This window comes from Peromyscus maniculatus, chromosome 15 (assembly GCF_049852395.1).
Source record: "Peromyscus maniculatus bairdii isolate BWxNUB_F1_BW_parent chromosome 15, HU_Pman_BW_mat_3.1, whole genome shotgun sequence".
Lineage (NCBI taxonomy): Eukaryota > Metazoa > Chordata > Mammalia > Rodentia > Cricetidae > Peromyscus > Peromyscus maniculatus.
The window spans coordinates 5,055,839-5,067,545 of NC_134866.1; the positions used below are offsets into that span (position 1 = coordinate 5,055,839).

The window sequence follows — 11,707 nt, forward strand, 5'->3', positions numbered from 1 at the left end:
AGGCTGGACCTGGTGTATCATCATGCTCATCTCACAGCTGCCTGAGGGAAGGCGGCCAGGCCCTGGACTGGGCTGACTGGAGCATCCGATTTGACTCAGGCAGAATGCCCTGCTCTTTGGAAGAGGTTAGATCTAGGAACCCAGAGCTCCGATGTCACAGGGATCTCCCGGGGAGCCATGCTGCATGCTTCAGCCCTGTGCTGCCAGACTAGTGTGTTAGTGAGACTTGACCGTCACCATCTAGAATTGTGCAAAGGACAGAGTTTTGCGTGGCTAAGGAGACTGAGCCATACACACCCCTCGAGTGCTTGGAGTGTGGCCAGTGTGACTGACGGGGGCTGCTTACGCTCCTTCCTTAGTGCTGGCCGCACGTCACCGCACTTGCGGATTGGCAGGGGACAGTGGGCAGGGCTCAGAAGGAGACCCTTTGGCTCCTTGGAGAGAGAGTGGTGTGTATGAAAGCAGCATGTGAGATCTGTGCAGTTACGCTTAGTCCGCTCACAGTCTGGTTCATGTGCTGTGTGGTTCTGTTCAGTGTCATCCTGCCACCTATTGGTGGCATTTCAGGACGGTGAAGTAATGTGAGGGGCAGTTGCACAGACTGGAAACGTGTCTACTGTTGGGCAGCCTGGGGCCAGTTCGATGCCTGGGTTTGGAAGTCGAGGTCTGAGTGGCTGACGGGTGGCCTGGGGCTCTTGAGTGGGGACTCCTGTCACTCTGGAGAGGCCGCCAGGTGAGTGTCTGTAGAATGTACCCTGAGCTCCTATGTCTGTGGCTGTGCTGCCTTTACAGTTACATCCAAGAATTGACGCCCGGAGAGCTGACGAAAACCTCGGAATGCTTCTTGTAGAATTTTTTGAACTTTATGGAAGAAATTTTAATTACTTGAAAACTGGTATTAGAATAAAAGAAGGAGGTGCCTATATCGCCAAAGAAGAGATTATGAAAGCCATGACCAGTGGGTACCGACCGTCGATGCTGTGCATTGAGGACCCCCTGTTACCTGGTGAGCCTACTCCTCCGGCTGGGAGCACAGTGCTGGTTCTTGAGTCCGCAGACCTCAGTGGTGACACTTTGAGGAGCCTTTTAAAGGGTTTGCACTGTGTGAACCAGAATTAGGGAAGGTTAATCCTGCATCCTTACGAAACCACTCAATCTGGGAAGAAGCTTGTGCCAGTAAGTGCGGCGTCTCCGCCGGGTGTTTCTCCCGGTGCCTTCCTGTGTCCTGGGAACGGTGCTTCCTGGGTGGCCGGCTGGACCTCTCCGAGCCCCACTCCCCTGGCCTTCAAATCTTGGTCAGTCTGATGAAGCTGTGCTGCAGATTCCTGTGTGATTGTGTTCTTGTCTGATGCTACTGTTCAGTTCTGCATGCGCCTGCTGAGCGTCTCTGGGGTGAGATGCCTGCGCTGGTGAGGGGCTCAGGGATGGGCAGCTGACAGGATGCAGTGATACCACAGGTCCTCGCTGCTTTGTCCTGTGCTCATGGGGTTGCATGGGCAGTGGGGTCTGCGGAGCAGGCACCTCCCAGGCTTTCTACGTCAGGGGACCCTCCTCACTGCACCCCACACCCCTGCATTAGGACCGTCCTCACTGCACCCCACACCCCTGCATTAGGACCGTCCTCACTGCACCCCACGCCCCTGCACTAGGACCCTCCTCACTGAACCCCACACCCCTGCATTAGGACCCTCCTCACTGCACCCCACACCCCTGCGTTAGGACCGTCCTCACTGCACCCCACACCCCTGCATTAGGACCCTCCTCACTGCACCCCACACCCCTGCATTAGGACCGTCCTCACTGTACCCCACACCCCTGCTTTAGGACCCTCCTCACTGCACCCCACACCCCTGCATTAGGACCCTCCTCACTGCACCCCACACCCCTGCATTAGGACCGTCCTCACTGCACCCCACACCCCTGCATTAGGACCGTCCTCACTGCACCCCACACCCCTGCATTAGGACCGTCCTCACTGCACCCCACGCCCCTGCACTAGGACCCTCCTCACTGCACCCCACACCCCTGCATTAGGACCGTCCTCACTGCACCCCACACCCCTGCATTAGGACCCTCCTCACTGCACCCCACACCCCTGCATTAGGACCGTCCTCACTGCACCCCACACCCCTGCATTAGGACCCTCCTCACTGCACCCCACACCCCTGCATTAGGACCATCCTCACTGCACCCCACACCCCTGCATTAGGACCCTCCTCACTGCACCCCACACCCCTGCATTAGGACCCTCCTCACTGCACCCCACACCCCTGCATTAGGACCATCCTCACTGCACCCCACACCCCTGCATTAGGACCCTCCTCACTGCACCCCACACCCCTGCATTAGGACCCTCCTCACTGCACCCCACACCCCTGCATTAGGACCATCCTCACTGCACCCCACACCCCTGCATTAGGACCCTCCTCACTGCACCCCACACCCCTGCATTAGGACCCTCCTCACTGAACCCCACACCCCTACATTAGGGAACCTGTCCCTCACTACACTCCCACACCCCGGGTTGTGGTTTCATTTGTGTGTATTCCTGTTTATTACTTATTTATTTTATTATCCTAAAATGCAATGATCATTTTAATAGTGTTTCATTGCTTCTAGGGTGAGATTGATTTCTGTAAAAATCTGCTGAAAGAAAATTACTGACAGCTCTACTCAGCTGTCTGTAAGTGGCATGACAGACTGCATACATGGGGAGGTGTGGCTTCCTGGGAGTGCCGTGTGCCAGTGTCTGCTGGACCATCAAGTGTAGACACCCTTGTCCTCAGGTGTTGGTTTCAGTGTGCCTGCATCACTGCTGTTCGCTACCTGAACATTTCCTCTAGGAAATGAAATTCCAGTGTCCTCCCGAAACAGTCCGTACCTTCTGCCTGTGCGGAGTGAACGCTAAAGTTCCTCTTGGCTCTAGTGAAGGCTTCGTTGGTCTGCTCTGTGAGGTTCCTTCCAACTGCCCTCTTCCTTGAAGAGCATACTTCACCAGTTCTGACAGTGTGCCCAGGTGAACTACTCCGCCACGCTGTGGGACACTGTCAGGAATTACCCATGAGGTGGTTGTGATGGCAGGTCCACACTGCTGGGTGGTGGTCAGGATGTCATGGATCTCCTTGTGGTGTGGTGGGTTTCCTTGTGGGTTTTTTCTTTTTCTGCCCCTGGGGACTTAGCAGAGCTCATGAACTGTCAGGATCCTATTTGTGGTAGTAGACTGTCATGTGGATCTGATGCACACTGAGCCTGTCTGCACTTCCGTACCGTGAGCTAGGTGCTGCAGTCAGAAGCAGCTCAGTGGCGCACTCACGTGCCTGTTGTGTGAGCCGCTGAAGCTGGAGTTTAGTGATGAGACCCCATTCCCAGTGCCTTGCCGGAGAAGTTGGGAACGGCAGGTGATGTTCAGGTCTGAAGCAGTCTGACGGTGGCCTTTCGTTCCAGGAAACGATGTCGGGCGGAGTTCCTACGGGGCCATGCAGGTGAAGCAGGTGTTTGACTATGCGTATATCGTGCTCAGCCACGCTGTGTCACCGCTCGCCAGGTCTTACCCGAACAGGGATTCTGAAAGGTAATGGGTCTTGTGCCAGGGTTCTGGGCTTCTCTCCTGTGGAGTGGCAGCTGCACTTTCTCTAGTCATGTGCTTCTGTGACATTGGTGGGCACATTGCCATAGTCGAGTGGACCTTGGTAATTAAGAAAGCCTGTTGGGATTCAGGATGGCTTTTGGGTGGCCCGTGGTCTAGGGCCCATGAACATTTCTTGTGGGTTGGTATTTATTAACACTTACTAATAGGGAGTTCCGTACTGGGGGCAGATTCCTGACTTGTAAAGCCGCCGTCAGGTGTGCACGATTAGCATGTGAGAAGTCCTCTGAGCACACCACTCTCCCTCATCCCTCAGATGTAGCTGTCCTCAGTCAGACATGTTTCTCTCTGACCCCAGGTTAGCTGCTGTGTAGTATGTAGGGGGTGGAGAGCAGACGGCTGGCAGGGGATGGGAGCGAAGGGAAGGAAGGAAGTCTGTTCCGGGGTGGGCTCTCCCAGGAAGCTGTTAGGAATGACACCGGCTTTATGCCCATTGGCTGTACAGTGTTGCAGGCCAGCCTTAGCCTTGTGATGGGCACTTGGGGTCTCTCCTACCTGTGCAGTGGGAAACGAAATCAGAACTTCATAACTGCTGTGAATAGGAGTCTGGGCTCCCCTAAGAAATGGATGGAAGCCATCATCTTTTGTAGATACATCTTGGTTAAGGACATCTACATAGTGAACCTCCTTTTGTCCTACCAAGATCTCAGGGTACACTTGAATGTAAACATGTCAGAACTCACGGATGTTTTGTAAAGTTCACTGAGCTCAGTTTCTTTTGTCCTTAATGAGCCTCACGCCTGACCCCTGATGTCGGTGTCCAACCTTGTTCTTTGCAGTACTTTAGGAAGAATCATCAAAGTCACCCAGGAAGTGATTGACTACCGGAGGTGGATCAAAGAAAAGTGGGGTAGCAGAATCCTCCCGTCTCCAGAGCTGGGTGAGAGACGGACACAGTGCGAGGCCTGGCCCTCTGTCCCCTTGGCACAGAAGCATCTCCTGCCCTCTTGTAGGCTGCTCAAGCCAAGAAAGTGGTTCCTTTTTCTGCTTTTTCTGATAGGCCGTGCATCCCATAAGCTCTGACCTAATAGAAATAGAAGCTGCAGTAGGCATGTGGGAAGGGGCAGGCGAGGGTAGCTGTTAATGCTGCATTTGTTTCAGCCCAGACACTTGCATTCCAACATGTAAATTGAGATAGGTTTTTTCCCGTTTCAAATCTTAGAATTCTAGTGTGTCTTTGTATTTCAGAATTCTGAATTTCTATTGGAAATACTTGCTTTATGTTATAGTTTATAAAAGCTACAGGTAAGATTTATATACCCAGCGTTGGACAAATATTATAATGTTTTCTGATAACTGGTTTATAAACATTTAAATTAGATTAATTCAGACTTAAGGTTTGGTTTGTTAGTTACACACACAGCGTTTCAGAGCTCAGCGGCCCTTGTGCTGCCTGCACATTGCACTAAGTACTGAGCCAGGCTTTGCTTTCCTGCCCCAGACAACAGGATTAAGATAAAGGAGAGAATCAACACCTGCAATGGGGAGCAGATGAAGAGCCGGGAGCCCAGCTCCCCTTACAGCCAGCGCCTGACTCTGTCCCTGTCCAGTCCCCAGCTGCTGTCCTCAGGCTCCTCTGCTTCTTCCGTGTCCTCGCTCTCTGGAAGTGATATTGTGAGTAGGCTTTTGCTCTTGACTGTCTCCCTCATCTGTGGGGTGGTGTCGGTGTCCTTTTTATCTAGCAGGGATGTGCTCCTCCATCTTAGTCCCTTCCTGGATGTTCATGGGTGTGTGCGAGCGAAGTCTATGCTCAGCCTTCTTTGGCATAAGCCTTAACCCCAGGCTAAACCCAGGCTGTGTTGCTTACATGACCCATTGACCAAGGTAGTAATAGCACTCAGCCAAGCTGTGGACTTTTTTTAGTGTTTGTTTTGTTTGTTTGTTTGTTTGTTTGTTTTGAAAAATCTGGTTTAGAGATTTAAAAGCTGAAGCCCACGTGTCTCATCTGTATTTCCTGTTGCCTAGTCTTCCTCAGTTTTGAAGGGACTGAGGAAGCGGGCTACACTTGGACCGCCTGTCACTCAGCTGGGTTTGCTCTCATGGCCTTCCTTTTCTGCTTGCCTCCCTGAAGTACACTGTGCTCACAGCTCTCTTGTTTCTGTGCCGGACTCTAGGACTCAGACGCGCCAGCCTGCACCACACCCAGTGTCTGTCAGTTCAGCCTACAAGCACCCACCACCCTGATGGCCAGCCTGCCCACAGCCTTGCCGATGCCCAGCAGCAAACCTCAGCCTGCTGCTTCCAGAACATTGATCATGACAACAAACAATCAGGTACAGCATCCTCCCCAGGGACAGCCTCCGAGCCAAGCAGTACACGAGAACAGATCAGTGTTTACTGTGAACTGAGTCTCCTGTAGGCACTTTTGACCCTAGGAATTGATGTGTTTTGGTGGCTGCAGAATGGACCCTGGTCATTCTGTGAGACAGTCTCTGATTTGCTGGAATGTGATGCAGTTCTTGAGCACTGAGTGCCTCTGAGGGCTGCTGTCTCAGTGTCCTGCACACAGTGTCTGGGCATTACCCAGCATTACCCATTGCTAGCTGAAGTAGATTCTTTCTTTCTTTCCCTCAGTTCAGTGTACAGACCATTGATGTGTTAGCGTGGATTTGGACGCTGTGCTAATTACACATTGTTTGGGAACTTAATTCTTTCTAAAATTTATATAAAATCAATATAAAATATAAATACTCAATTTTGTGTATACATACCAATTATATATCAGTTGGATTTGTGTACACTCAATACATTATTTACTTGAAAGTCAAAGTAAGCTGGGCAGTGGTGGCGCACGCCTTCAATCCCAGCATGTGGGAGGCAGAGGCAGGTGGATCTCTGTGAGTTTGATGCCAGCCTGGGCTACAGAGTGAGTTCCAGGACAGGCACAGCTACACAGAGAAACCCTGTCTCAAGAGGGGGAAAACAATTAAAAAGCAGCTTTGGAATGGGGGCGAGTGTAAAGCAGCACAGAACATACAGATAGATGGGTTTCCTGGAGTCATTGGCCCCCTGAGATCAACCTACAGACCTGCTCTGCGGCTGTGAGCGCTAAAGCGCATGACCCCAGTGGGGGTGTTGCACGCTTCACCCCAGCAGCGCAGCCGGGACCCTCCCTAGTGCGCACACGGAGCTCCGGTTGTTTAAGCTCTGGAGTTGTGTCCCAGATCAGCCTGATGGTCTCTGGTGGGGACCTCGGTCCCTCCTCCCACTCTGGAGGCCTCTGTCTCTTTCCTTGCAGACCAGGTTTACTGTCCCCCCGCCGACCCTCGGAGTTGCCCCTGTTCCTTGCAGACAGGCTGGTGTTGAAGGAACCACATCTCTGAAGGCTGTTCACCACGTGACTTCCCCAGCCATCCCCTCGGCGTCCCCCAATCCACTGTCTAGTCCTCACCTGTACCACAAGGTGAGTGCCGGCTCCTGTTGCCATGGCAGCCGCTCCAGCTGGGCCTGGGCCCCTCACCCTCGAAGAGAATTCCAGAAAGCTTTAAAGGGGCCTTTGTCTTGGCTGTGCAGACTCATACTTGTTTTGCTTTTGTAAGCAGTGTTTCAATGGTCTAGCCTGACAGTTTAAATAGTAGCAGCCTCAGGTCTTCACTGGTACTGCAGTGTAAAGGAGAGCAGGGGTCAAAGTTGAAGACTCACTTGGTGTTCAGTGTACTCAAGTTCATTTTACCACATAGTTTTGTTTTTTGTTTTTTGGTTTTTTTTTTTTAATCAAAAGGTAAAGCCAAGCATAGTGTGTGGCAGTGGGTCATCCTGTCTACCCTGCCAGGAGTGGGGAACTTTGTGCCAGACCGTGCTGGCATGTCTTGCCAAGTCTCATTAGCCCTGGGAGTGCTTTATGCCCTGAGGTCCTGCTCCGTCCTCCGGGGCTTTAGACCGAAGGCTATGACCACACGGGGCTGGGTGCTGCCCGGGATTCGGTGCGGCTCGGGCAGCAGTCAGTGCCGCAGTCCTTGCTCTGGGGCTGCTCTGTGCTCACCCAGCCCAGTGTGCAGCGCAGTTGCGTTCTCTCTGGCGCTGTCACGCGGTCCTGGCCTCCTGGGCGGCCCGGCCTGGTGGGTTCGCCTGACTCCCGAGCAGCTCCTGTCGCTCTTGTGCACTTCGCAGTTGCTTTGGGAGCAGCCCACGGCTTTGCTGCTGCCGTAAGGATGCTGCGGAGAGGGCAGGCATGCGTGGCTCGTGTGTGGGAGTCCAGACAGGGCCCGGGTTTGTAGGACCGTCTCATAGCTCTGGAGAAGCAGGACGCGTTAGAAGTCTGTGGAGGACACGAGGGAAGTGCGTTCTTGTCAGAGTGAAGGGTTCCCTCCTGCCTGCTGCACGTCCCGGCAGTGACGCCGCCACAGCGGCTGTGAGGTTCTTGTCCTCTGTGGTCGTGTGCTGCACTCCAGCCCTGTTTTCTGTCTTTCCAGCAGCACAGTGGCATGAAACTGTCCATGAAAGGCTCCCACAACCACACCCAGGGTGGAGGCTACAGCTCTGTGGGCAGCGGGACCGCGAGGCCCCCTGTTGGCAACCGAGGCCACCACCAGTACAACCGCACCGGCTGGAGGAGGAGGAAGCACGCGCACACGAGGGACAGCCTGCCTGTGAGCCTCAGCAGATAATGGCTCCTGGCTGCCCCCGCCCCAGACTGCCCATAGGCCTCGGGTACCGCAGGGAACCCAGGCCAGCATCCAGCACCTCCACCGTGGGCTGCCGAGTGCCGCCCAGCACTGGTCACTCTGCATGTTTGTGTGGTGGCCGCATCCATCTTACAGAGCAGCTCCATGTGCTCATCTGTGAAGCCTTACTACACGTGGATGTGCGTCTGCCTGCCCAGAAGTCTTCGTCCGCGCCCACCAGGGCGGCTCAGGAGTGGCAGGGGCCGGGTGTGCTCGTGCGGGGTTCTGCAGCCGTGTCCGCCTGTCCCGGGCAGAGGAGCCAGGCCCTGCCGTGTCTGTCTCATGGGAGTGTGCGGCCGCCGTCTTACTGCCCTCATGTCTTGTTTGAGACTTCGGGACTGTTTTTCTATGTAAATATTGAAAACTTATGATTTGTGCAATAACTCAGATATTTTTTATTTAATTTCATATTTTCACATAAGTTATATTTAAGGGAGGAGGGAATTTTTTTTAAACACGCTTAGATCCTTTCCCAATTTGCATTTTCTAAGTTGGGTTCCTCGTGTTGGCTGGTTGTCTGTTAAACGTCATTACATGAACACCGTGAGGAGGGGCTTGTGGGCTTTATTTTTTACGTCTTTTCTTTTGGTCAGATGCAGTGAAGGGGCCAAGTCATCTTGATGGTTTTGTGAGGCGCTCAGCTCCCAGGCCTCCAGTGTGTACCTGGCAGCCTTGCTGTAGGCCTTGGGCTGTGTCCTGCTCTGACCACAAGTTCTGACATTTTGGTTTGGGTTTTTAAAAACTAGACAGCAAATCCAGCATTTAAAGTGCCAGAAGTAAAAACCTCTAAGGGGAGAAGAGGTTGTCACATCGTACAAATCGTAAAGTATTGTGACTGTGGACGTGCTTCGGTCCGTTAAGTGATGCGGTCTAGAGCCGTGGGCCTGGTGAGTATCATCACAGACAATGGCACCCAGATTAGGAATGTGGAGAAAGGAATTTCCTTGATTCCGTTGAGGAATCTGCATAGCGGTATGCACTCGTTCTGTTAAGAGCAAATATCTGAAAAGTACCTCCGCTGTTCAGGGCACGCGGGGAGTCTATTAATGTATCACAGGAGAGCACAGCCCAGCGTGGGCCCGGGAGCGGCTGGTGCCTGGCGTCAGAAGCATACAGGTATACTATGCAAGTAGTCTGCCGCAACAACCACTGTCTTCGTTACTGTTTTTGGACAAGAATCTATCCATCACCTAACCCCGAGTCTCTGAAGCACCACAGTTGTCCTGGGAGTGCTTGCATCTTGTAGGCCCTCTGGCTTCCGTTTCTAAAATGGGGCTCTGGCCCTGCGAAACACTACAGGTAGGTCGGTCTTTAGGTTCACTAGTGGAGAATGTCAAGACAAGAAGCTGATTGCCGGGACTTGTGATTGACACGCAGCAGTGGGAGTTGTAGGTTGATGTCTGAATGTGATGGACGCCTAGCCAAGGACAGATTCTGCGTCTGGGTCTGCCTCGCTGCTGTGGTGGGGCCACTGCCTATGGGAGACAGTCCAGAGCAGAGTAGCACATGGGGTCTGCAGCTCATGAGGATTGGAATCATCCAAAATATTTAAAACTATTTAAATTGTGAAACCTGTTGCTAAAGAATATTTATGAACACTGGTCCATAGGCCTGTACTAATTACACATTAGCAATATTGACTGTATCTGCATTAAGGAGCCACCGTGGGGCCGTGTGAGTGACCCGCAGATGTGCGTTTTAAAGTACTATCCCAGGCACAGGTATGTGTCCATCCCCCTAATGGTGAACCAGATGAATTGGCCTGGCTACCACTGTGGCCACATGCTACAGTTTGACAAAAAGATCATGTTTCAATTTTGTGTGTGGACAACAATGTGGACACTAAAATTGACATATTTTTATGTAAAGTTTTTTCTATTCTTTGATTTTTAATAAACTTTAGAAACCAGCTTTGTGTTGACTGGATGCTTCCTCTGAAGGGTGGGCGGTTTCTGCATTTGCTGCTTGCTGGGTTAAATGCAGTTCTGAGGTCATCCCCATGGCCAGAGTGGTGATGGGTCGTTTTACCGTTAGCTCATTCGATGGGGTTGTGCCTAGGTACTGTGGAAAGCCACTGTGACTGTAGCAGGAGTTCCAGCCCCACATGTGGGTAGTTGGAAGACTTCTGGAGGACTCTGCACACCATGTTGTACCATGCTCCGAACTCAGGGTTCCAGTGAAATGTGCAAATCAACCCTGTCACACTTCAAGCTCCCAAACGTGATGCACCTTCAATATGTGAATTGTGGGGAGTCTGGTAAGCATGACTGTAAGCGACAGGACACATTCAATGTGTGTAGTGGGCTACTGTAATGCCTGTGGACGAGTGTGAACAAAAACGCTCATCCATTCTAACACAGTAGTTCTTTCCCCAGTGACTGAGTCAGAGAAAGACCAAGTCATGACCTTAGAAACTTGAGTGAATTCCAGGCAAGATAGGAAACCCATGCGAGGCTTTTTCCCCTGGAAGCTGGTCTTCTGACCTCAGGAGTGTGAGGCTGGTCTTGAAGTGCGGGCTGTTTCCATTTCTGCTGAGCAGTACATTGCTGTTCATCTCACCTGTTAGTTTTCAAGTCCCGAGTGTGTGTCCAGGCAGTGGGTGCAGATGTGACCCCCTCCCTCATAACTGTTGGCTCAGGTGTATGTGGGAGGAGTGGAGGAGTCTTTGGGAGTGTGGTTGTGGAGGTGTGCTCAGTCCTAAAGGTGAGAGGCAGGCCGGATGCCGTGGTGACATTTGCTGCCTCTCCAGGCCACATGGCAGATGAGAGGAGCCACAGGCCTGCTCCATACACAACACAGCCCTTCCCCTGGTGGTGGCAACTGCTTTACATTATGACAGAATCCTTTCCGGTGTCAGAGGGGAGCCCTTGGGCTTCAGGCCTTCATGCTTCTAGGCAGCCCCTCCCCTCCAGTGACAGCTTGAGACTTCACTCAGGCTTGATCGTTGCCATTGGTTCCACCAGCCCCGTCTCAGTGTCCCGAAAGACCACCTCTCTCTTGGGGCTGCTGCCTCTCACCACTGCCTCTCTTCAGCTGGGGTCCCCATCCTTTCTCCACGGCCTCCAGCTCCTGCTGACTCCAGCTGGTGCTGCCTGCCCTGCTCAGCTCGCTGCAGTATTTGCGCTCCACCCGATTTGGCCCCTGCAAATCCTCTTCATGGGCTTTGTCCACATAACTTTCCTGAGCACTCCTAGGAGCACACCTAGCCGCGCTGGCCGGCTTTATGAGCACTTCTGGCCTGGGCCTGTCTTCTGATCATCTAACCTAGACGGGGTTTCTGTGTAGTTGCCCCCCAGACGGCCAACTCAGCGGGTCTCCAAGCACCTCCTCTCTTGTTCCCCCAGCTTTGCAGCCACATGCTGTGGGTGGAGCCTCCTGGCCAGGCAGGGTGGCCCTG

General features: G+C 52.8%; 1 protein-coding gene across 2 annotated transcripts in view; it reads left to right on the top strand.

Moving 5' to 3' along the window:
- Tent4a (terminal nucleotidyltransferase 4A) overlaps positions 1-10,219 on the top strand; it is a 36,159-nt gene extending 25,940 nt beyond the window's left edge. The window contains exons 7-13 of one of the 2 annotated variants that reach the window (XM_042261352.2): positions 793-1,006; positions 3,445-3,571; positions 4,426-4,526; positions 5,088-5,260; positions 5,761-5,919; positions 6,885-7,049; positions 8,059-10,219. In XM_042261352.2, the coding sequence (XP_042117286.2) occupies positions 793-1,006; positions 3,445-3,571; positions 4,426-4,526; positions 5,088-5,260; positions 5,761-5,919; positions 6,885-7,049; positions 8,059-8,253 (1,134 nt within the window). In that variant the 3' untranslated portion in view covers positions 8,254-10,219. The remainder of the gene's footprint in view (positions 1-792; positions 1,007-3,444; positions 3,572-4,425; positions 4,527-5,087; positions 5,261-5,760; positions 5,920-6,884; positions 7,050-8,058) is intronic. The other variant, XM_042261354.2, reaches the window with a different exon arrangement.
- The last annotated feature ends 1,488 nt before the right edge of the window (positions 10,220-11,707 follow it).